We start from the raw sequence: 24,582 nt of genomic DNA, 5'->3' as shown, positions 1-24,582 counted from the left end.
TGCACATGACATTTTCTCTCTGCTATGGGACAACCACAGCGACCTTGTCTGCACCTTAGCGATGATACAAGCACACCATGGTTACACAGTGACAGCAGGCCAGCTGCTGCCTCTTTCCTGGAACGGAAGGCGAGTGAAATCTCCATTCAACCTAAGACTGCTGTGTCCTTGTATCAAATCAAAGGGCATTAGAGGAACTGAATGGACACACAGACACATGATTGTTCTTGCTGAATATGAATGCATCAATTCAGTGCTTTTGTCCCAGCAGGAGCTGTTATTCCCCACTGCTCAAATGACAGAGTTACCTGTGTTAAGATGTTACAAAACTGTGAGGAAACAAAGTCTGATTGTGATTTGTTGTTATTTGATATTTGGACATAAGGCAGAAATCGAGAAGTCTGGAGTTTCTAAAAATGGGGACATGTCCTAGGAAAATGACATGTTATCAGGTCACAGATTTGAACTTGAATAGGTTAATTGTGCCTTAGCTGCCAATATTTTTCTCTTAATACATTTGTGCAGGGCATGGAAAATGAAGGTCACAGTTGCATCTTGTTTTTCACAGTGTAAAGCAGGTGATAGCCTCAACCAGGTCAATGTCAGGTGTGCTCAATTAGCAGGCAGAAGATGAAGTAGTCCATGGAGGATGAGGACATGTTGAGTCACTGGTAAGTAAACATTTTTAGTTGATGAATGAATGAGCCTTGTTGATTCTGGTCCCTGATGAACTTTATTTCCTACCTTCTCATCATGCACTAATTTAGCCCCAGGTCAGGTGTTTGTAGCTAAGTGGAGTTACCAAGGGGGTTCAGCTCAGTGGTTTGTTCCATTTATAAGTTTTTCTCAAAAGAACCTGTTGATTTTGTGGCACTGAAAGATCATTCTCCCCAGTGGCTAATTAAGACGTTTAGGGCTGCCGATAACACCTTAACTTGACACGAGCTTTAATTTCTAATCAGGCATTCAAAGTGGCTCCTGCCTGGGCCTGGCCTGCAATGAATGGGAGATCAGGTATTTAACATGACTATCTCTGCTTTATTGAATACATCTGTCCAATTAGCAAGTCTCATGGTACCAATTCATTCACATTCTGAATATTTCATCCACATTTCAATCATTTTCCATTTCTTACATTCAGTGAATGGACGGTAGAGTGGTTATATGTCCTGCATGGAGCCATAGATTTCTTTTCTTTCAACATTCTTTACTTTTACTGTTTTCTCTAAACACTGAAAGTCAGATTAAATATCATACATCATCCTCATATACAATTGGCTATGCATCTGATGTTTTTCTGGACCTCTCTATTCTGGTGGCATTGTAGTGTTTATATGATTCCTACAATTATGTCTCTCTGGTAGTAAATTATATTCATACTAGTTACAATTATATTTAAGAAAGGTACAATTTACATATCAAAAACAAACAAAAATTCTGCTAGTCAAATTGGCATTTTAGATATCTTCAATGACAAACATCTATATCCCAAACTCTTATGGTAATTTGGGCGATTTTGTCATTTTGACTAGAGAAAACTAAATCGCTACGAGTCAGCCCTGTTGATTAAAGGTTGAAAGGGCTTGCCATAACAAGTGTGTCCTGTTTTGATTTAGTCCCAGCAGGATCTTTTTTTCAGGGATAGTTAGCTCCACTGGGCTACAGTCTACATGTGTTCTCTACTGCAAAAATGGACAAACATTTGCAGGTTTGTCAATATGAAACACAGAAGGTTTGACCTCTACAACTAGACACTAGCTTGTATTTAACTTGGTTGGAGTTATTTGCTTAACTCCATTATGTTGAAGTTGAAACAGGTGTCCTCGAGAAACACACAGACCTTGTGAGGACAAGTGAACAGAGCTAAGTGAACATATTCTGCTAGGAATATTACTGATTTGATTCACACATATTCATACAGATGTTTACAATGATATAATTGTGTTGCTGCACGGTAAAATGTTTTTTTTATTGATTTCAGACCCTTGGTGTGCACTCTTCTTGGTACTGAAGTGATATCGATGTTGTCGTTTGGTTGACTAATCTGTGAGCTAGTAGTAAAGGCCATTAACATAGAAAGATATAATAACTGTTAAGTAGCTACAAAAAACCTTTATTATATAGGGTGAGTTAATAAGAAAGAAAATGTTGGGTATGACACAAGAAATAGGCTACAAGGTGTAAATACAACCGCAAAATCACAACCTATGTGTATACCGGTATTTAAAAGTGATATTAGAAATTACTAGAATGTGGAACTTTATGTATTTTCAGGTAATTGTTGCTAAACTGTACCACAAAATGTCCAGACAGGAATATTAATTATATTTATTTGTTTGCCGTTTGCTAAAAATAAAAAAAAGGTATACTTAGTATAGACAGCTACCCCCTGGAATTCTTTTCAAAATGGACTATCTATCCAGAACTCTTTCTTATAAGAACGAGCAGCTCGAGCAGAAAATGTCACCCAGTAGCCAGGGGCCAACACAATAACTCAAGTGTAGCTCGCAGCCATGTCAGGATGCATGCAATCCAGGCGGCCAAATCTATTTCTGGATGAACTGCCTTCTGAAAAAGCCAAAGTCAGAGAGCGTTCAAACTAGAACACCTGATAGAAAATGTTATCATTCTCTTGCAACATTTAATGTCTGATTCATTATTTTTTTATCCTAGAGGTGTCCTCATTTTTGTTATTTAACCCTTCAATTAATACGACAGTACTGACCTGACACTGGAGTCTTGTTATTATGTTTTTGTTGTCAACATTGAGAGTAACACAATTAGCCTCCTGTGAAGAAGACAAAGAATTGTGCCATCAGCCTGACCTACTTGTTGTGGAAAGCAGGCGACATGCACATGTTTTGTAGGAGTTGATCTGAGACAGTTTCACCGTCAAGAACTTTTGATGTGGCACTTTATCAACATGCATGCTTCACATAAAGGACTACATTCACTCTGCAGTATTCCGTGTTTGGTCTGAAGGATGCTCTCCTGCTGACTGCAAGTTTGTACACACTTTTCTTTGAAGTGCTTGGGCCAAACTTGGCCACTAAATTTCCCTACTCTTTAGCTAAAAATTATGGTATGCATTATTTGGATTGGTATGCATAGTTTCTGCCACCCCCATGAGGAATTCTAAGTAATGAAAACAAAACTGTCGGCGCATCCACATGATACAGCCTTCCATGAACGCAAACCATAAAAAGTAAAGCTCAAAGCTTTAAGGCGGCATGTAACTAAAGCGTTGTTATTGTCTGACGTTAGCATTTAGCTCAAAGCAACACTTGGCCTCGGCCCAGCCTTACAGAGCTGCTAGCACTATACTGAGCTTAATGTTCCATTAATATTCGGTAATTCAGTTTTGCCTTTTTATTATTTGGACTGAGTTAGGACTTCCTTTCAACAGATAATGTCTATGCTTTGAAGGCAGAGCGTTAATCTTAAGGACATAACACCTGTTGATTCAGGCATTGTGAAGCTAACTCTAGAGTGGGATCTCTGGCATTATTAAGTTATTATTATTAGTTATTGTTATTATTAAGTACTGTAATCGACAAAGAGCTTGCCATGATATGACCTTGTTATAAAAAAAACGTGGCGATGAAATTTCTTTACGATGAAAAAGATATGTCTGTATTAAAACGTATAGCTTCAATCTAAAGAAAGACAACCAGGAGGATGTGTTGGTTTGTGTTGATACATTTCAGTCCTGTTTAAATGAGTGACTGGCTCTCGATGTTGTTTAAAAGACCCGCTGAGGGTTCGGTGGAGCCGGATGGTGAACAGCGAGAAAGGTAATGTTTCTCTCACCTCTACTGTTTGGCACGGTTTTGGCCCTGCTGAGATTAATATTAGCAATTAAAATGAAAGTCTGTTCTTGTGGAGGAGTAACACCTGCGTAAAGGGCTCCTTGTCGCTTTTTTACACACAAGCCTTGACCTAAATTTCAAGAGAAAAGTTTTTAAACTTGAAGCTTTTGTTGTTAATAGTGGTGCATTTAGTAAGTATGAAGGCTGAGCAGAATTACCTGCTTACAAGTCCAAGATAGACATATTCTAAAACACACAAATGCAAAGACAAACAACATTATAGTTCAATACATTCAATAAGCTAATAAAACAAAGCTTTCACTGCCTTTTTCTTTGGGTTTATTATTTTCCATGGCAAAAAAAGACCTTCAGGTAAAGTCATTATTGTAAAACCTTGAGAAAGTCAAGGCACACTAGCGCAGCATAATTTAAAACTACAATGTATTATGATTTGTTGATAAAGCAAAAACTGCAAGCAGAACCACAGGGTGGATGGATGGATTGATAGATGCAGTATTTAAAAGGCACATTGGAAGAAAAAAATCCCCTTTTGAAGTGAGCTCTCAAGGCCTTTAATCTACCCCAGACCTTTGGTAAGTGTCCTGATAAGAGTATATCCTTAAATATAAATGGGATTCAACATTATGCCCTACTCATTATGTCCTACTTAATGCTGGATTGCCCTTGATATCCATATATATTCTATCAGCAGCATTTTGTTAAAAAAAAAGGTTAATTTCAGTTAACCTCAAAGACCTCACATTAAAAACACTGGCCATGTTTTTCTTCTTGACTAATTATTCTGTTCAAATAGCATATATCACTCTCTAGGCAGAGAGTGCTTGCGCTGAATGGATGCGGCCACTGCATAATGGTCCTCAGACGTTTGTTTCCTAGGCAACATGGGGAGGGCATGTGGAGAGGGAGGTATAAAAACACTGTCAGTTCCTCTCTGAGTCTTACTCTGAGTTAAATACACTCACTGTCAACACGGAAAGCCTCAGAGAACTTGCTACACACTTTCTCTCCCTATTCGTCACCTTCTGTCTCAGCTCACTTGAAGGCTCGGCCCCACAAGTAGCTGTTTAAGAATGATGCGGCCAAAAGATTTACGCAAGGGCTCTGGCACCAAGACTTTCCTTGATGCCATGCACGATGGTAAAGTTCACCTTGCACGCTTTATCCTGGACGCCTTAGACGGACGCATCATCAACTCTAAGACCGAAAACAGCCGCACTCCGCTCATGCACGCTGTCTGCCTGCAAGACTCTAGGAGCAGGACCAAGTTCACCCAGCTGCTGCTGGAGAAAGGGGCAGATGTCAACTGTCAGGATGAGGACGGTCGCACTGCCCTGAGCCATGCCTGTGAGATGGGTCACCTGGACGTGGTCAAGCTTCTAGTGCAGTTCAATGCTGACCCGGACGTCTTTGACGCCTGGGGTAACAGCGCTCTGATGTATGCTGCCTTTTCTGGGCACAGCCAGATTCTGGAGTTTCTGGTCCGTGCTTTTAAAAGACTGGGACTGAAGCTGGACAGAACCAATAATGCTGGTCACTCAGCTATCGAGGTGGCCGACTTCTTTGGACACAACCAGTGTGTGCAGATTCTAAACTTTCCTTGCAGGAGGGCTGTGGGCACTGATGATCCACTTGCTGATTCGGGCACCATAGATGAAGGAGAGTGGCGGTTGCCCAATAGACTCCCCAGGCATGTTGTGGAGAGGTTCTCCAAGCAGCTGAATAATAATGAAGACCAACTGCCTGGGATATTTCAGAGACAGCTGAAGATTGGGGACATGAGCAGTCTGTGGAACAGCTCCAGATGTCCCAGGAGCCAATCTCAAGACAACAACCATCACCACAGCTGGGCTCTGCCTCCTCAGATAGAGAAAAGCAAGATTGAGGGGGATAACAGCGTTCTCTTCACTGCCAAACAACTACAAAACTGCCAGCTTAGAGAACTGAGAGCTAAAACACTGAACTCTCTGCCTGAGCCAAGCCAGAAAGATGTCAGTCGAGACAATGGACTCCAAGAGAAAACACCAGCAAGTTTTCCTCTCTGGGGAAAAGCAAAGTCATTTAACCTGGACCTTCTGAGCAGCAGAAAGCAGTCCTATCAGGGTGATGTGAGTGACATCAGCCTGTCAGCCAGCAAATTAAAGAGAGCATCGCTACAGGATGAGAGATGCCTGATAGACAAGATGGAATGTCAAGGAAACACTCGGGGCATGACAAACGATGCCGACAAAACTGTTTTGGTGCCAAAACCTCTTTTAAACGGCAAGAGTCAGCCTGTGCTAGGACTCGAGGACAATGTTAAATCACAGAGAAAAGAGGCTAATGACATAGCTCTACCAAGCAGAAGAGAGCAGCAGAAGAGGGGAAGCTTTTGCCCGACCGGCAGACACAACAAACTGCTGTTTGCCAGAGAGGAGCTGGAGTCTGGGAAGATCCCAAGCCGTACGGCAGGGTTCATGGGCCTGGGGAACAGACTGCTGCGGCGATTCACCGCACCAGAGTTCATGAGGCTGGTGATAGACAGCTCGTCTGGATCTTCAAACGGCCGAGGGCGGATTTCCCGCTCCGAAACCTTTCCTCTCTCTCACACACATCAGCAGGTCAACAGCCAGCCGAGCGTTGACAGCATCAGCGGAGTGAAGTGTGAGTTTGAAAGCTGCTCGTCTCAGTCTGCACTCGATTAGAATGTTAAGCAACAGAAATGGCCGCAAATGGAGATTTTTACAGAATTTAAAATTCAGATAATGCAGGTTGATTACTTAGCGATATATTCTATTTGAGAGAAATAATAACTGTTTGCTTATGTTGCAGTATATTAGTTTTTTCAATGTTCCTCAATATTAAAATGAGAGCTAAGTGTTAAGTTACCTACAGCTGCATACAATTTTGCTATATAAAATAATTTAGTAAGGAGCATATCGGTATATGAGCTTTTAAAAATAATTATTTTGTTTCACACATATATATACATGTATATATAAGATTTATATTGTATGGAATTAAATATTGCTTCTGTGTTTATGAGAAATACTGTACCTTTGCTTAAAGACTGAATGTGCACTGTATTTGTTCATGCCGGATACCTAATAAACACTTTAAAACATCACTTCATGTGTGTGTGTGTGTGTGTGTGGGGGGGGGGGGGGGGGGGGGGGGGGGGGGGGGGGGGGGGGGGGGGGGGAGAGATACAGGACTAAATGAATTCTGATTCAATATGCATCATTTATTGATTTATACAAAATTAAAATGTGTAATTCTCTTTTTCGTGAATGATCAAGACAGAGATAGAAATACATGAAACACGTCAACATGTATCCGTGTCAGAATACAAAGACTATGTGCAAAGTGTTTCTCAGCAGGTGGACGCCCTGCAGCATCACATGCCAGGCCTGTGTGCTTTATCTAGGCAAACAAATGCAAATACAGTCATACACAACTTCTGTAGGAGCAACACACGCGTCTTGTCATTTTAAAAAGTCTGTCACAATACAAAGAGGGTTGTATCAGAAGCAAACACTGAGATGTCAACTCACACATCCATGTGCCCATGTGCTCATACACACATGCACACATACATACAGCTATACACTCACATTTCAGTAAAGAAAATTAAAAAATTTGAATTTATCATATATAATTTACCGCAGTAGATAAGCAGGTACAATGACCTGATATTCTGTATTTATATTTACATTATTAATTTATCTGCTGCTCTGTTTCAATTTCATACATAATAATGAAACCTGTTTTTCAACTTCACATCATACAAACAACCCACAACACCTTTTTGTAAATAAAGAATAAATATGAAAAAGAGGAATACGGTAATGGTAAATTTTCCAATAGCCCAATAGTAGCAGCTGGGCTTTCATCTACCCATTTATTATGCTAACAAAGGATGATTTTCTTTCACGTCCCAGTTTGGTACATATTCAAGCATTCACATCAGGCCAGGTGTGCCTCCATTTGGCCATGCAAAGAGTCTACTGTCAGTTTTCGTGAAGTGTACTGACCAGGTTGTTATCCAGTTTCCACAACAGAGAGTGCGAGTGTGCAGAGGTAACTTTATACTTCCTTAACAATTTCACAATGAGCTACTGTGGTTTAAGCCTAACACCAGCTTTATAAGCTTTACACTGCTAGCAATAATGCCCACTATGAACACTATAAAGGATCTTTAGAGTAGCATATGTTCATTACATTTAGTTACGTGTAATATTGATTTTTGCTACCAGTTGATATGCACCATGTTGTGTAAAATCCCATTGAATGTTACAGGAAGCCAATCAATCTTCAGATTGAGCCGAGTCAAGAGGTGGAGAATTGCATGCTGCCTTTAACTCACTCCTAAAGTGCTTTTCTCATGCCTGAGACCATGCGGTGTCTGTGAGCCAAACTTTCCGTCCTGCCACCATCACTCTGGCAGCAACATCCTCTCTGGGTCTGCTTCTCTGGAGCAGATCTCATGTTTGCTTAGGTGCTAGAGCAGTTGGACCCTGGTGCTGGTCCTCGCCTGGACAGGTCAGAATGAAGACGGGTGTTGGGGAGTAGGAGCCCCACAGGGTCAACAACGAGACATGCGCTTGCGGTACTGCTCTACCAGAGGGACCAGGCACTGAGGTGATCCGCTCTGCAGCAGGAAGGGGTGCTCCAGTAAGTCAGTGGCGCTGGCCCGCTCTAGGGGGTCTCGAGTAAGCATACGGTCCAGGAAGTCTTTTAGAACTGGGGAGATCTGGACCAGAGAGTAATGATTAGACATTGCTGTATTTATTTTAATTGTAGTTTAATAATAGTTTGTTATTTTTTGTGAAAACTAATAAATGTCTACAGCCATGCTAGTGGCTCTGTGATACAGTGGTGCTTTGAGCTAAATGCCAACATCCACATCAACATCAACATAGTGTATTTAAAGACAGGATATGTTGTAATTGTTCTTGTACCTGGCTGACATTTCGCACAGTAGGAGCCAGCTCGTCCCTCAGTCTCTTCATAGCTGCTACAGGGGTTTCGCTGAAGTACGGGGGCTCTCCATCCACCATCTCCACCACCATGATACCCATTGACCAAACGTCCACCTGGTGCACAATCACACGTTTAAGTATTAGGTCATATTTAGTTTTAATTTATGTAACAGTAGTTACAGCACAGATTGCCACTGTTAGCATTTACGCTACACGAGAGAGATCCCCACTGTTATTCAGTGTGAGTGACTGTGCCTCCTTACCTCAGTGCCATATGGTGATTTGGAGATGACCTCAGGAGCCATCCAATAGGGTGTCCCCACTAAAGATTTTCTCTTAGGGATGTCCTTGCTGATCTGAGCACAGAAACCAAAGTCTGAAAGCTTTACCTGTGGGGAAAAAGAAAAATACCTTACTATCAAGATAGCGAAAGACAGAAAGAAAAAAAAAACAGAAAGAAAGAGCAACAACATATTATACCCTTCCGTCTAATGTGAGTAGTATAGAGTCACTCTTGATGTCTCTGTGGATGACTCCCTGCGAATGGAGATAGGCCAGGGCTTGCAAAACAGCTTCACACACTGTGGCAATCTGCTCTTCGCTCAGCCTGCAGGATAACACACACACACACACACACACACACACACACACACACAAATTTACATTAAAAGGTCATTAATATTTCACACTTCCATAATGAGGTACGGTAAATCGCAGTGCATTAAAGGAAACAATAACAAGTGGAAGGTTCAAAACAACAACTCCCACACAGCAGCATGACCAACAAATCATGTTCATTCCTCCACAATTTTAATGTGACTTTGATATTTTACAAGTGCAACACAAAGACATAAGAGCCAGGAGACAAAAGGCCCTTTTCAAGCAACAAGCAAGGTCATGTGCCCACTGAAAACAAATGTAGAGTTACCTAACAAAGTGCTGTATTTTCCCACACCTGATTCTTATCATATTTAAAAGACACATATATTAGGAAAAAGCTTCCTGCCTTAATTTATGTGGTTACTCGGTTTCTTAATTGAGGGAGACTTTTATGTGTCACCCTAGGAGAATTTAAAAGAATTATTTGATACCAGATTGCAGCCAGGAAAAACAGAAAAAGAAAAGGAGCGTTATTCTTGATTGTTCTGCCAATATACTGATCATCTTAGTGTTTGACAAAAAGTGGCTGTGACAGTTGGCTCATTTGATATGTTATCTGGCTTGAGAGAATTTTTCTTGTCCCTTTGAGTCAAACGATCTAACCCTGATGTCACCCTATGGAGTTCGAGCCAACCATCTATTATTAATATACAATACATTGACAGCTCTAAACAAAGCGCCCCAACAAAATTCAACTCCCTTCTGCTGGTCGATATGTTTTCCTTATTTTTGATGTATGCGCAGCTGGATAACAGGACCGCATCAGGAAATCAAATTCTCAACCAAAATTTACTATCCACATGTCATCTAAACATGCACATATTCAATTATGTTATTGAATTATTACTTTTCCCCAGAGAAAAGCAGCAGGCTTTGAGTGAGAGAGAGAGGGCTGAATGAAGGTCTTTGTGAGTCTTTGTGCCTTGTAGCAACACAGATCCCTCAGTAGACGATACCACACTACCCCCTTGTGGTTTAGTTAGTTATTAAAGATGATATTCAAACCAAACAGAAATACACCAGTGCAGCTTTCTTAAGAATGACCAATATTATATCTCGGTGGGGCTTATACCTGGTTTCCGACACAATGTTGGTCAGTGCTCCACCCTGCAGGTATTCCATGATAACCCACAACTCCTCCTCCACCAGGGCTGACTTAAACATCTCCACCACATTTCTGTGCTGATAGTCCCTCATGATGACCACCTGCCAAAGAAATCATTCAAGTTAGAATCAAAATCTTTTTAATCTTTGTAAAATTATAATTTCCTACAGACATGACCCACGAGTGGCTACATTTTGGTTATCCAATGTTAAAGCGGTACCCAAGCAATTTAGTGTAAGTCCAATGTATCCTGACTTTTACTCTTTAACATGGATCAGGCTCTAACTACCCAACTAAATAGTGCCTTTCATCAAAGATGCCATCTTGTAAACACCCACGTCTTTCAACGTCTCCAAGCCTAAGCTGAAGACGTTACACAAGTGTTATTACAGGCTGAGTAGTTCCCAATGACGAGCAAACAGAACTCCATGTTTAAAATCATCCGAGTACCCCTTTAAGTAAGCGTTAAAGAAAAAGTCAGGTTGATTGCAACCTGGCGTATTTCCCATAAATGTGGCTATTATGACTCTATGGGCCATGCTAGCTTGGCACTTGTCACTTCTGTTGTAGAAATTTGGGGAAACAAGCCATAATGGATTCTCCAGGTGGAGACAAGTGTTTGAAAAGATGGAGAGAGCAAAGTTAGCACGGCTGTTAAAGCCCTATTTATGGGACAAACGCCAGGTTGAAATAAACCTTTAATCCTTCAAATGTCAGACGAAGAATAGCAAGCATGAAATTTGCTGCTGTAACCTCAATGCATTGGTTTGTGTTTGTTTTGGCAATCACTTAGTACCTAGTTGGATATTGTACCTCATTAAAAAGTAACTCCCTCCTCTGCTGCCGCCGCAAGTCCATCATCTTCACCGCCACTTGCCTGCCGCTATGCTTCTCTGTAGCAATGCACACCACACCTGTCGAGCCCTCCCCAATCTTAACAAAGTTCTCCAGGTAAGACCGTGGATCGCCCTTGTCTACCACCATCTGCAGGGCCGCCTTAAACTGTTCATGGGTCACCTTGGGTGGGTCTGGTGGTGGTCTGGGTGAAGGATGTTGTGGGGGCCTGAAAGCAGGGGAGCAGGTGCCTGGAGGACTGGTGGCTAGTGAGCCTGTAGGGGAGGGTCGAGGCTGGGAAGGGCTGTCTTGCCGAGGGTAGGCATTGGGGCAACCAGAGTGCCTCAGAAAGGGGTCCGGCCCATTGGGCCTCAGCCCCATGTTAGGAGACAAGCCCAGTGTGTAGCTAGCTGAGGAGCGTACAGTTCGCTGGGGTCTGATTCCGCCTACAAGAGGACTGCTGTTGCCAGTGGGCAGGAAGCCGGAGTGGTACCTCACTGTCGACTCTGCCTGCATGATAAAAGAGAAAAGGGTGGGGAACATTAAGGAAAGGAGCTGAAAGGGAGTTGGCCGACTGCCTGGGGTTCAGGATCTGCTTTAAAAGTGAATGTAAATCAAGTCCATCCCTTTCACTTTGCATCCACTTCACCTGATACGACCCATGTAAAGCTGTTGCTATATGGACCCAAGTGTCCCGCTGAGATCTTGCCAAACACACCATCTCTCAACTTTTACAACCCCACTGGCACTTTAAACCCACATTTCATAATCAACTATAGAATTTAAAAAAAGTCAACCCCAGAGCTTTAATAACCTTTAGTGTAAATCCAATCAATATGCTGCCTCGCTAAAGTTTCTACAACCTAAGCATAAAAAATATTTCTTGACAAAAAATGGATTCAGAGCTCATGCAAAATCAGTCGAGGACTAATATGATGTACATAATGTTAGCAGAAATATGCATATATTGTGTATTCTATGAATAATGTATTATCAGTGCAATTAATGGTGAGAACGATGTGCAAAAAAACTGCTGTAATGCCAGACTTACTTTCAGGTCATAGGAGGAAAAGGGCCTCCCAGGGCTGTTCTGGGGGGGCATGTACATCGGTGCGTTGGGCCGCAGCTCCGTTGTGTCTGTCGCTTGGTCACCATGGGGCTGCTGTAAAGCCATTGCTGGGCTGTAAAAACAAGCTATAGGTCTCTGATTTGGTGGCATTCCCCTGGGCAGCTGAAAATCTCTCTTCCATATCAGTCTTTCCTGAGGGCTGCCCACCTCACCGCTCATATAAGCCCCGTGACTTAGTACCGGAATGTTCTGGGACTGAACCTGGTGCAAGGGTCCCTCCAGGGAGCTAACGCTGACTTCATAGGTGGACTTGGCCTTTGGTAGGATTCCATTAGGCTGCAGAGTGATAGTCTTCTTCATGCCCAAGTAGGGGGTGTTGGTCTCACTGTGAATGTTTCTGGCCCTGTCCCTCCAGTGGTCTTGACCCGCATCCTCATCGTCTTCATCATCCTGGGTCAGGTCCTCGTACTGGTAAGTATCTCTCTCGTTCACTTCCCCCAGTCTTCCCAGTGACTGGGCCCTCTTTCTGGCTGATGGGCTGCTCTTCCTCAAAGAGTTAGAACTGGTCACAGACAGACGGTTCATATCACTGATCATAGCTGCGATGTAGTCTCCATGACCGATCATGCTACCCCGTACAATGGTCTGAAAGAAGAGAGGCGTTTATCTTAATCACATCGCGATTGCCATGATCACATCATTGAAAGATTTTGGACTAAGAGAAATTATGAGGGCGACATAATCATTGCTCAGAGGTGCGATAAAATAGACTTGAGAATCTGTAAAGGACATCTTTGTCATTCTTTAAAGACAGTGACTTAAATCATTTCCCCAGTGTACTCAGTGTAATACACTAAGAGATATACCACGCAAATGTTTCAGGAGACATACCTCAAAGTCAGAGCCTCGACAACAGTTTTTTTTTTTCAAACAAATTTGGATATTACAGATAACTGTTCCTATGACTTTTGCAGATGGTATGCATAGTTAGCGGGCATGCAAAGCTAAACCTGCCCTGACAGAAAATGATCAGACAAACTTAAGATATTTTGCCAGAAAGTGATACTGTTGCAACTGTATGCTGGCTCATTAGTCACTCTCAGTCAGGGTAGAGTCATGTTCAGTTCACAGCTAGTCAACAGCCTCTCTTGTTTTCCTGGTTCGGTGCCATTACATCTGCACAGGGGGTAGAGGTCAGATGACATCTTACCTACAGTAGCACCTCTCCAAGAGGAGAGAATGGCAGGTGATAATGGCCTTTGTGAGATATCGTATTCTAAAAGATGCTGGAATAATATTAATATTATTTTAATAGCAATAACCTGAAATGTACAGTATTTTCATCCATATGTTTTTGTTCATAGGTAGGTGACACCACACTTATTTTGATGATACTATCAAAAACATAAATCTGACCTAAATTCTGTCATGATGGTTTTCATATCGAACAGAACTAATCACATTAGGGAATAAATGAAATGTTCATTTTCTCTATTTTTTTTTCTGGAGGGTCACAAACAGAATCAACCATATGCTATGTGAACCATAGAAATTGTAAGAGTTGCAGGCTTTACCATTAACTGGCATTTCCTTCCCTGTACCTGCACTTTTTATCCCTTATGCTTGACATCTGTGGGAAGGCACCGTGGACTGTTATTAATTGCCTGCATGGAGTAATAAATCTTGTGGCCCCTCTGAGTATTCAACATTGTATAGTCAGTGTACAGAGCAGGGTCGTTAGCCCAGCCCCATGACAGATAAGAAAGCAAAAAGATGGGGAGGGGAGCAGACTTTCTTTCCGCGTGGTCATCAGAGGATTATGACATTCTCTGAGACAGCAGGATGCCTCTGCACCACTGAAGGATTTTTGCATCAATACAACAGGCAGCATATCCTTATGCATAATAATTAGAGATTATTTTCCAATGGCAACACACAACAGCTTAATGAGGGCCTGGTTGAATGGTGTGCTGCTAGTCATTAGTGATCAGTTCAAGGTAAGGCAAGAGGATCAATAAATAGTTTAATGGAAAGTGTGGTGTACCTTCTTTGGCCTCAGCTCCACCTCTGTGATCCTGGAAGGGTCCACCATGGGTTTAGGCCTGCGCAGGTTTTCTATCAGGCTCTGCCATTGGGTTGGCAGGCCAACAAAGCAGCCACGCTTGGAGTCAAATGAGGTGTGGACACGATGCTCAAAGTTCTTGGGCGCTGATATATCAGGCCTCTTCTTTTTCTTCTTGCGAAACATCCTCAGGTCCAAGTGGGCGACAGCTTGCCCTCTTCAAAAAGTGCCTGTAGGGAAAAATATTCAGCCTTTAATAGACTGCACTCAATATTGCATAAAGTACAAGTTCCAGTAACTGTAATCTTGACATTTGAATTTAAGCAAATCTCCTCTGCCCCAGTGATGGTGCCACTGAGTGACCACTCTCCTTTATTATTTATTCTCTGACCAAGTGTATTCAAACAAAATCTGACAACAGAGGATCTTTCAGAATGGGAAAATATTGAAATGGCTCATCTAAAAGCTGTTCCCTGTCTGGGCTGTTTGTGTCTCTGCACACTGCCTTGGTGGCTGTCACAAGCTTGTGCCTATGAGAATGGCTCTAAGGAGAGTGGATGGATTTGTAAGCACATGTGTAATGAAGGATATCTGGTCAATCAAGGCTTATTCATTCTCTGTGCCATTTTACTGCTGAGCACGTGGCTGGGCTGGCCAGCGGCCACAGGCTTTCAGTGCATTAGCAGGACGAGTATAACACACAGACACAAACACACGCTCACACACAAACGCACAAACAAACACAGATATACTATGGCAGGCTATCCTTCATAAACCCTTTATAACTCATATCCTATCCTAATTAGAAGCTTGTGTGCCCTTGATTGCACGGAGGGTAACTACTTAATCCTTAGATGGATGGCCATGCATGTGGCGAGCAACTAACTCTGGTTTACAGTATGTTCAGCTTTATTTTCCATTCAAGTGTAGGGAAATAATTAAATACATTACATCTCATTTCCTCAGCTGTGCAGCTGTACTGGGAGATAATCAAGTCAAGTCAAGTCAATTTATTTATGGAGCACATTTAATCACTCAAATTTAAGTCTCATGATTAGTATTTATGCTGTTTCATGCAGCTCTCAGTATAGAGGACGTTCTGGCCCGGCATTAGAGCGGCATGGCTCTAGGGAAGGCAATGCTGCTCTGTTCAGTGTGTGACTGATTGATCCCCTTATCTTTTATTGCACATTTGGGGTGCGTATTGCCAACGTTGAGAAATACGCAGGTAGGTAGGAACACATCCCAGATTGTTTCTTTTATTTCGTATTCAATGTCAAAATTACATAAGAGGGACAACTGACAGACATTTTTGCAATTTGTTTTGAGTTCACTAGAGTGCAATAGAACTCATGTTTCATGGTTTAGTCCTTTCAACTTAATATGTGCATCCAGTGACTACAGCATGTGCAGTCAGGGTGTGCTGGTTCCATTTGAAGTGGAAATTCTCAGTCGGAAATTTTAACTGGAACGCCCTCATGAAGTTGGATTTCCGACTCAGAAAGTTGGGAGAACCTCACCAACCCCGACCTCAAAATCCAAGATGGCTGCTCCGAGTACCAACAGCTGATGCAGTAATATAGCCTACTGTTTACAAGCCCTTCTGTCTTACTTGTGTCTCATTAAATCCGTTGAACACATACAGTACTGTCCTTCTATCTGTAGATATGCTGCTACAGTGTTTGTACGCATAATTGCTAAATAATGCGTTAGTATCAACTGGTAATGCTAACAGGGGCTAACCCGGCTAGAGCAAACCACACTTCCACCACCCAGTTAAATACAGTAGTTTTTCGACTTGTTGTACTGGAAAGCAGTCAACTCAGGTGTAGTCTCAACTTGCCAGAGCTTCCTCTACAGCACTAGGGAGGAGGGTGTGGCTAGTCCACACAACATTCCAGGATGGGAGAAAAATGTGCTTTGGTTTATTGGCATTTCTTTAAACCACTCACAATCGTCATGGGAGAAACTAAGCACCGAGGCCTCTGCAAAATAGCCTTGGAAGGGAACTTGTTTTGTTGGAACATGTTTACGTTCAAAAGTTCTAGTTATGCAACAGAAAACTCAGACTGGACAGATAGTCTAGGTAGCTGTCGGGATTTACGGAGCAATCACTTAAGTGGAACGTTGTGGATAGACTAACTCAGGTGTGACGTCATTCCCAGCTCTGTCTAAAGTAAATTAAAAGGAACACAGAATAGTTAGCAAATGCTATGCTCAAAGCATCAAAGCACTGCTGTGTATAAGTACAGCCTAAAAGAACCCATGACTGTAGACTCATTGTCTTATTTACTTTACCAGAATGTAGCACTTAAAGGCCCTGGTGCATGTAGCCAACGCACAGCCCTACAAGGTGCCCCTAGAATATCAGATACAATCTGTCATTGTGCACTGTGAAATGGTGGGAGTTGAGGAAATTAGTTTTGCAGTTGTCTGATGCTCAGCAGGCGATCACATTGGCAGTCTCTCCTATTTCCACCTCCGTCCTCAGAGCAGCACAGCTCCTATCAGCATTCACAACGACTGTTGCGAGGTGAATCTGTCACTACCCCATCACTTGCTCCACCACATCACATGAGGGTAAGGAGATCAAGCCCACTGGTCACATGAGCTAGACCTGCTTCATTAAAGAAAGGCGGGATAGGATGTGGGGGCATCATCCTCCAAGGATAATTCAATCACAAGGCTAATATGCTAAGTGTTGCATAAGCGTATCACTCTGTGCTCTCCCTATGTACATAATGTGGTGCTGGGAAGGACTTTAATTCCATCTGACAGTTACATTATTGTGTGAGGGTTCTCTGGGGGTAGGCAGAGAGACAGTGGGGCCAAGATTACAGTCAGACCTGGAGGTATTAGAGAAACACAGACCCAGTTTTCTTCCTACAGACACAGAAAGGCTTTTAAGCACCAATTGTGGCTGCTTTTGAATAAGGAATGCTTGTGTAAACAAGCTACAAAACAGAATATTACAATCTCTGCTTTTTTTCCTGTTTCCGCTGCAAAAGAAACTATCTCCTTAGATAGCTGTTCCGATGTTGGCATTGCCTAAACAAATATTTACACATAGCGCTTATGTATCCTTTTACAAGCGGATCAATCAATATTTACTCATGAGACAAATGCAAACTGCTACAGTCCTTCACTGCCAGCAATAATGGGCTCATAAAAGCACAAATGGGACGTCTGCTTTGTGTAGGACTTTATCAAGCTTCATTAGTTTAAAGCAGCGGAGAACAGAACATGTCACAGCATTCATTATTCATTCTCAGTTTTCTTACTAATGTGATATTAGACGCAAATTGAAACACACACATGCACTGTGTTAATTTATGCCCGGGCAAAATAAATTGAAAAGTTGATGCAATTATTGATTTACAAGCTTTAATCACATGCAACTTGCCTTATATTGACCCTTCCATCTCCGCCAAGCTTATGATTGTCTTGATAACAATATGCTATTGATTTCTAAGCCCGTTGTATAATACATATGCACAGCACTGAACTTGCACGGTGCATAATCACGCTTTCTAGTCACATCCCTCTAAACTGCAGGGACTTGACCCTATGCCTCAGTGGCTTGTCTTGAATCTATCAAAGTGCTGAGGCAAAAACTCAGCCGGCTGCTGTCAGGAATGTGAAGAGCCAAAGAGGATGAGGTCACTCCGAAATTGTGCTACATTTGGTATTTCCATCTCTACAACTGTGTGCATGAGCAAAAAAAAAATGAAAGCGTGACCTGAAAATCCACGATTCAGTGAGAACTAAAATCTCAGTCACCAAAAATCACATGAGCATAAAGATAGAGCGACAAATGCAAGCGGGCAATCTAAACGTTTCCCACAGACAACATGACAAAAGAGGACAGGGCATGCTTGCATTCCCCTCATGTTCAAATCACCCAGAGCAGGTTGTGTTGTGGATAAGTGGGAGAGGGGATCGAGAGATACAAGAGATATTGGATTTATGTTAGTGCTCCAAGCTCTGTTAAATGTTTTTTTTCTTCCTGTTTGCCCTGATTTCTACCTTTTCTTTTCTTTTTTTGTTGTTGCATGCAGGAATATATGAGTGTGCAGGTGACTGTGCTTGCAGAATTAATATGGTGTTCAGTCCTTCACTGATCTAATTTTAGGACACATCATGCACCTCCCACCCCTATCCTCTCCAGCACCATACGTGTTTATTTTGTACAGCAAATAGTGAGGTGAGGGTGGGAGATGATGGGAATGAAGTAATCCTCTTTTTCTGTTTGTCATTGCATGTATAAGCATAATCCAGCTATGCTGAATAACAGGGTGCTACATCTATTTTATAGTGGCATAGATAGCGTCAAGGTCTTAACTGCTGTTTTTGGACTCTGCAGTGCAGTATGGGGGTCTTAGAGATTGCTCTCCTATCAGCTTCATTATGATGACCGTTCTGCCCTCTGAGTGTAATGAGACAGGGAGCGGAGGGAGAATAGGCTCTTGGTTGGTCATCTCTTCCTTTTCCTTGTGCTTCATTAAACCACCACACACACACACACACACAGACATACACACGGCAGATACATACTGAGGGCATTAAAAAGATACACAAGCGCTGGACGTGATCGGACAGTACAATAGCAATGTTTATGACTTAAGTTGTCTGCTTTCTCTTTGAATTCACCTCTGCAGACAAAGAAGGATTGTCAATAGGAGATGACAAGTGATGTAATAAGCTGCGTTCAATGACATGGAACAACACGTTGCTGTCATGCATATTTAATGCTAGTGGTCTGCTACATCATGCATGACAAAGCACTTGAAATACAAGAAATGCTGGAGGATGGCACACATCTACTGCCTCTGTAAAGTCTCCCATTGTGTAAATGTGGCTTTTTTGTCCTGCTAGCAGCTGGGGATTGCAATTTCATATGGTTGGTTTGTTAGTTAGTTGGTTGGTCGGTTGGTCAGTCGGTCAGTCGGTCAGTCGGTCAGTTCACAACTTTGGGTCCAAACTGCAATATCTGACTAACTACAGCGTGGATTGCCAAGAGCTCTCCAGAGGATGCATCCCACTGACATTTCTTCTAGCACCAGTGTGAGGTTCACATTGATTTTTTTATGTGGTAATTGTCTCAACAAATATTGGGTGGATCGTCTTGAATTTGCTACACAAATTCGTGTCCGCCTCAGGATGAAACACAATAGTTTTGGTGATCCCCTTTTTTCTCATCAGGTCCAGATTTCAATTAGTCTTAAACCAAATACACGCTAAAAAATAAGGACATTCCCATTATCCCCAGCTTCACTTTTTGTTTTCCACCTATTTAGCAAATGTCAACACTATAAGAAGTTAAACCAAGATTGTAAATAAACATGATACCAGCATAGCATTAATATGTTAACATTGTCATTGTGAGCATGTTGGCATGCTGACTTCAGCATTGTGTTATCAAGCAGTGCTGTGCCTAAGTACTCACAGAGCCACTAGCATGACTTTAGACTCTTGCTCCAGGATATTCATGACATTGAAGGAGCTACTCAGAACCACAGGAGGTTCATCAGCAAAGAGAAAATACAGGTATAGATGCCAGTTTTGGCCAAAAGTGGTCAAAAACAACTTTCTCAGTCCTCAAAGTATTTTTACCTCTGAAAAAAAACTCCACTTAGGGGTAAGGAGGGCACAATGTAGAGCATACCCAAGGGCATGTGAAGTGAATGTCATGGACTAGTTTCAGTATATAGTTTATTAAAAGCGAAGCACTGAAAGAAGAATCTGGACGGGCCAAATAGTCTAGTTGGTCTTGACTGAGTCCAGCATGATATGTTTTTGTTCTAAAGTAACTTCCTCCTTCAAAACAAAACCAGTGATAAAGCGCTCGTTCAGAAAACAGGTATTAGTTTAATTGTTGGCGAGCCCTTTCTACAATGCATTCTTCAGGACGAGTAATAAGTTCAAAAATGGGAACATTATTACTAGTAAATAATGTGGCCTAATTTGAGCCTTTCTATCTTGACTGTCTCTCATTTGGACTGGGTCTGGACTTGGACTTGAATTTGAATTTCAGTTTATTACATAGGGATGACCCATATCCACACAGAGTTCATTGAAAGTGACATAACTCGCAAGATTTACAATGTCACATGTGTCATGTGTAGGCTTTCACCCAAACCTCTGCAAGTCGGAAACGGTTTGCAGTCACAGAGCACTGCGGTTCTAAGAAAGTAAACAATCAAGGAGCTTGTCTGTCATTTTCTTGTGCACTGAAGAAGTAACAAAATGCCTCAGGATTGGAAGTGTATAGAAAACTGTGATGTCCGTGCTCATCAATGTGGGCTGTCAGTTCTTCAAGGGCAGACAGCTGCGCAGAAGTTCACATCAGTCTTGTGTTAATATTGACAGGAGGAAACCAGAAAATGAGAGTTCAGGACAGGAGGAGAAAGAGTGGGGGCGGAAAGGAGAGTCTGGACACTTACAAAAGAGATGGAAAGGAAGAGGATAGAAATGAAAAGAATAAAGATGCAGGATAGATGGACACAGGTTTACAGTGTCCGTGTTTATTTGCCTAATTTAATGGCACGGTTCTGTGGCAAGGCGCAATCTTTATTCTGAAGATATAACCTCTTTTCTCCGTTATCTTGGGCAGCGTTGTCTGCAGTAAACAAGCCACAGCAAAGGGGATTTAGGGACAGAACACTTGCATCAACAGAGTGCGTATATCATTCTGTCATCTGACATATTGGCCAGTTTATACCAGAGACGATCATAGACGAAGAAAGAAAACTAGTTTCTTGTCCCCCACAGCGATGAGCGTGGACATAAGTGCACAGTAAAAGTTATAGCCTCTATCTACTCAAAACACCTTAAGATAATGACATTGTAAAGGCAACACTTCTAGTGTCCTGGGGCTTTTATGGGATGTTCTATTGATGCTGACACATCACTAGAAAAACACTCTGAATTAAGACAGTGTGCTTCTTCATGCAGTGTAAAAATATGTATACTAAGGGCTAGTCGGGAGGGTACGGAAATGCAGCACCGACCAACACTCTGTTTAATTAAAGATCCTCTTGGCTCTCACAAGTGCTTTGAACAATTTGACACTGTACTGATGGAGATCTATGATCAGCCTGAACCAACGGTACGAGCCCAACTCTTCTCTCTTGGGTCTAATTTATTGATGCGCCAGGCCTCGGTGCAAGCTTTACTGTACGCGCATGTGCTTATGAAAGCTTTGATTTATATTTTTTTCAGCACAGGCCTCAGCATGTCTCTCCCAGGGACAAAGCATCAACCATTTTTAACCAACAAGTATCAATCTGCACCAATTCTGCTACCCTGCTCTGTCACCCAGCATAGATGCTGTTTCAGCCCAGAGAGGGGAATCATGGCATGCTGTCCTAATTTGGACTCTGTTTTAATCCTTAGTGCTTGACGTCTCGTGGCTGGTAGCAACGCTAAGCTGCTAATGCCCACTGTCCCCTCCTTCTGCTGACATGATCATGACACTGGCATTCCGCTCATACAATCATTAAACAGAGCATGGCACATGACGATGATGTACCGCCTACACCTGTGTGCTGTGTTTATGTATGAAGACCCTATCACTTCCTGTCCTGTCAGTGTCCCGGTACATGGACTACAGTTGAGAGACTTGAGACGGCCTCTAGAAAAACTTTGAAAAACTTTAGACTTGTATGTGTGTGTGTGTGTGTGTGTGTGTGTTTGTGTGCACATGCACCAAAGAGACCTTCTCTGCCACCTCCTCTATTCAGTTCCCTCCTCTATTCCTCTTCCTTGAATATCAAGTAGTGACCTGAGTAACCTGAGACACAAACACATGGTAGTTTCAGGAGAGCCTCAGTTACTTTATGGTCAGACTGAAATGAGACATAAAACGCACTACTAAAAACACCATTGAGAATGCAGTTTGGATCAAAATCCTGTTGATCTGATAAAGTCCTTTGTGTTGATCACTTACAGTATACGTGTGCAGTCCCAACTCTGAAGCAATTGCATCAATGTTTAGCTCCTGTCAATAAGCATGAGTGCAGAGGCAGTGCTAAAGCATTAGCTGAAAACTAAAATCTATGCACTTCTTTTAAAACACCTTAGCCTCAAATAGATTTAAACTGGGGATTTAGCATCTAATCTAGCAACTGAGAGAAAGACTTTACAAACCTGTTTTCCACAATACGGCAGATTACTTGTTTCTTATATCTTAAAGAAATAAAGTCAAACAGAGCACAGTTCAAACAGTGCCTCTCACGTTGATGCAAGCTCTTGCACAACAGGTTTTCTAATGATTACATCAACAAATGAAGGTAAATGATGTACTCTCCTGTGCTAGCATCCATCTACTGAAGTGTATACTGTAGCAGCTTAAATCCTCATGCACGGATATGACCAGAAAGATCACCTGAGAACTAAGCCTACAAACACGCACAGTAGTAAAAACAGAAAGCCTCTGCCTACAGTGAACATAGCAATGGCACCGTCTGTATTGGTTAAGAGTGATCCATCTCAAAGAAGACAACATTTTAGGGATTGTTGTATCCTTTATCTTGAAATAGAGGTTGAGGACAGAAGCAACAGAGGAAGAAAGGGGATGTGGGGAATCTGAGGAGGAGGGGTGAACATAAGGTGAAGGCTCTTTTGAGATGCAGTCCATCACTGAATACAACCAGCTACCCACTATGTCTTCCTTTTTTTACCCTTTCTCCCCCACATCAGGACCTGGCTGCGCTGCATTCTGCTCCCAGCCTCTCCACCTCCTTCTTCTCAACCTCTACCACGGCTAATGCCTACCGACAGCATGCACTAGCCTGCTCTTTATCAATGACGTTAAGCTTCTTTTTCCTTTTTTTCCCCACCACCTCCCCCCTCTTTACCCCACTCTCCTCACCCTGGAGAGAGGAAACAGGGATAAATCATTGTAAGAAGAGGGGGGAAATCAGACATCCCCCTTACCTTTCCGTTTAGTGAAGAGGAGAGCCGCTCTCCTCCAAGAACGATTGGAAGCGAGAGTGCGCACATACACACTATTACACGCTCGCATTCACACACACATACACTCACACACGGACATACACGCTCTCTCTCCCTCTTTCATCCACACAACGACGTGGAGGGCTGGCTCTCAAGGTAGTGCACACTGCAGGCTGCCGCTTGCCTGGGAAAGCCTGATGCGTTCCTCCCTCCAGGCAGAAGCACACCCTGCCATCTCAAAGGCTCTTTGTTGGGGCTGATTCAACCCCGGCTCCGAGGCTGAGTGCTGGTCCGTGTACCGCTGCCTGCTCCTGAGGACACAGGGGGACCGTACAAAGGAGGGACAAAGCCATGAAGAGGAAAGGCAGCATCCAGGAGGAGAGAATATCACAGCCCCATACAGCTCCTTCCATCCCCCCCTCTCCCTCTTCTTCTCTGGCTCGCTATCTCTCTCTCTCTCTCACACACACACACACACACACACACACACACACTCCCTCCCACCTCCCTCTCTCTCTCGCTCTTTCTCTATACCTCTCTCCCTCTCTCTCTCTCTCTCTCTTTTTATCACTTCCCTCTTTCTCTGCCTCCTCCCACTCCCTCATTGGGCTGCAAAAGAATTGACAACAGCACGTGCATGTGTGTGCGTGTGTTTGTGTGTGTGTTTAAACTGGTTTCCAGTGACTGTAAGAAGAGGAGAGCTCAGCCACATCACCTGGGATACCTTTCACCCATCTCCCTGCCTTCCAACTCTCCCTCGGTCCCTATTGCACGTATTGTGGGTGACATGAGAATCCAAGGGCGCTGTGTTCGCCCAGTGTGCTGCTGTTCAGTCAAATGCATTATCCATGGAATGACAGGGTCAGGGATGGCAGATGGTGGGAGGGGTTGTTTTATTTGTGAGTGTGTGTGTGTGTGTGTGAGTGTGTGTGTGAATGGGGGGGGGGGCTATTTCTGTAAAGGGTGCAATCCTCATCCTTACAATCTTTGTTGAGTCCGATGTGACTTCTTGAAAGTAGAAAGGAAACTGAAGTTACAACACTGCCCCAGTTAAGCATCCTCATTATTTGACTGAAGCATTCCCCTCTCTTTCCACCACAATCATTTCC

The 24,582-nt window shown here is 42.7% G+C and overlaps 2 protein-coding genes across 3 annotated transcripts; one reads left to right on the top strand and one right to left on the bottom strand.

The window, feature by feature from the left end:
* Window positions 1-585: 585 nt before the first annotated feature.
* LOC117935603 (ankyrin repeat domain-containing protein 50) lies at window positions 586-6,813 on the top strand. Its single transcript, XM_034857893.1, has 2 exons — window positions 586-671; window positions 4,641-6,813. The coding sequence occupies exon 2, from the start codon at window positions 4,901-4,903 to the stop codon at window positions 6,509-6,511; it is 1,611 nt and encodes a 536-aa protein (XP_034713784.1). The 5' UTR covers window positions 586-671; window positions 4,641-4,900; the 3' UTR covers window positions 6,512-6,813.
* Window positions 6,814-7,029: 216 nt separating this feature from the next.
* Window positions 7,030-23,925, bottom strand: LOC117935953 (serine/threonine-protein kinase PAK 6). 2 transcript variants are annotated; one of them, XM_034858625.1, is made up of 9 exons: window positions 23,456-23,925; window positions 14,501-14,748; window positions 12,439-13,101; window positions 11,367-11,897; window positions 10,521-10,654; window positions 9,269-9,395; window positions 9,052-9,177; window positions 8,768-8,902; window positions 7,030-8,559 (listed from the first exon to the last, which is right to left on the bottom strand). In XM_034858625.1, the coding sequence occupies exons 2-9, from the start codon at window positions 14,702-14,704 to the stop codon at window positions 8,392-8,394; spliced, it is 2,088 nt and encodes a 695-aa protein (XP_034714516.1). In that variant the 5' UTR covers window positions 14,705-14,748; window positions 23,456-23,925; the 3' UTR covers window positions 7,030-8,391. The 2 variants fall into 2 exon arrangements, with proteins under 2 accessions (XP_034714516.1, XP_034714515.1); XM_034858624.1 differs by having other exon boundaries at window positions 8,310-8,559; window positions 23,658-23,925.
* Between the last annotated feature and the right edge of the window lie 657 nt (window positions 23,926-24,582).

Source organism: Etheostoma cragini, chromosome 20 (assembly GCF_013103735.1).
Source record: "Etheostoma cragini isolate CJK2018 chromosome 20, CSU_Ecrag_1.0, whole genome shotgun sequence".
Lineage (NCBI taxonomy): Eukaryota > Metazoa > Chordata > Actinopteri > Perciformes > Percidae > Etheostoma > Etheostoma cragini.
The sequence above is the reverse complement of the archived record's forward strand: the minus strand, read 5'-3'. Positions and strand labels throughout refer to the sequence as shown.

Coding starts and splice junctions, on each gene's coding strand:
- LOC117935953 (XM_034858625.1), bottom strand. CDS start 14,704: ATGTTTCGCAAGAAGAAAAAGAAGAGGCCTGATATATCAGCGCCCAAG. Junction 9,396..10,520: donor AACATTGTGTCGGAAACCAG/GTATAAGCCCCA, acceptor GTTATCCTGCAG/GCTGAGCGAAGAGCAGATTG. Junction 9,178..9,268: donor TACTCACATTAGACGGAAGG/GTATAATATGTT, acceptor TTTTCCCCACAG/GTAAAGCTTTCAGACTTTGG.
- LOC117935603 (XM_034857893.1), top strand. CDS start 4,901: ATGATGCGGCCAAAAGATTTACGCAAGGGCTCTGGCACCAAGACTTTC.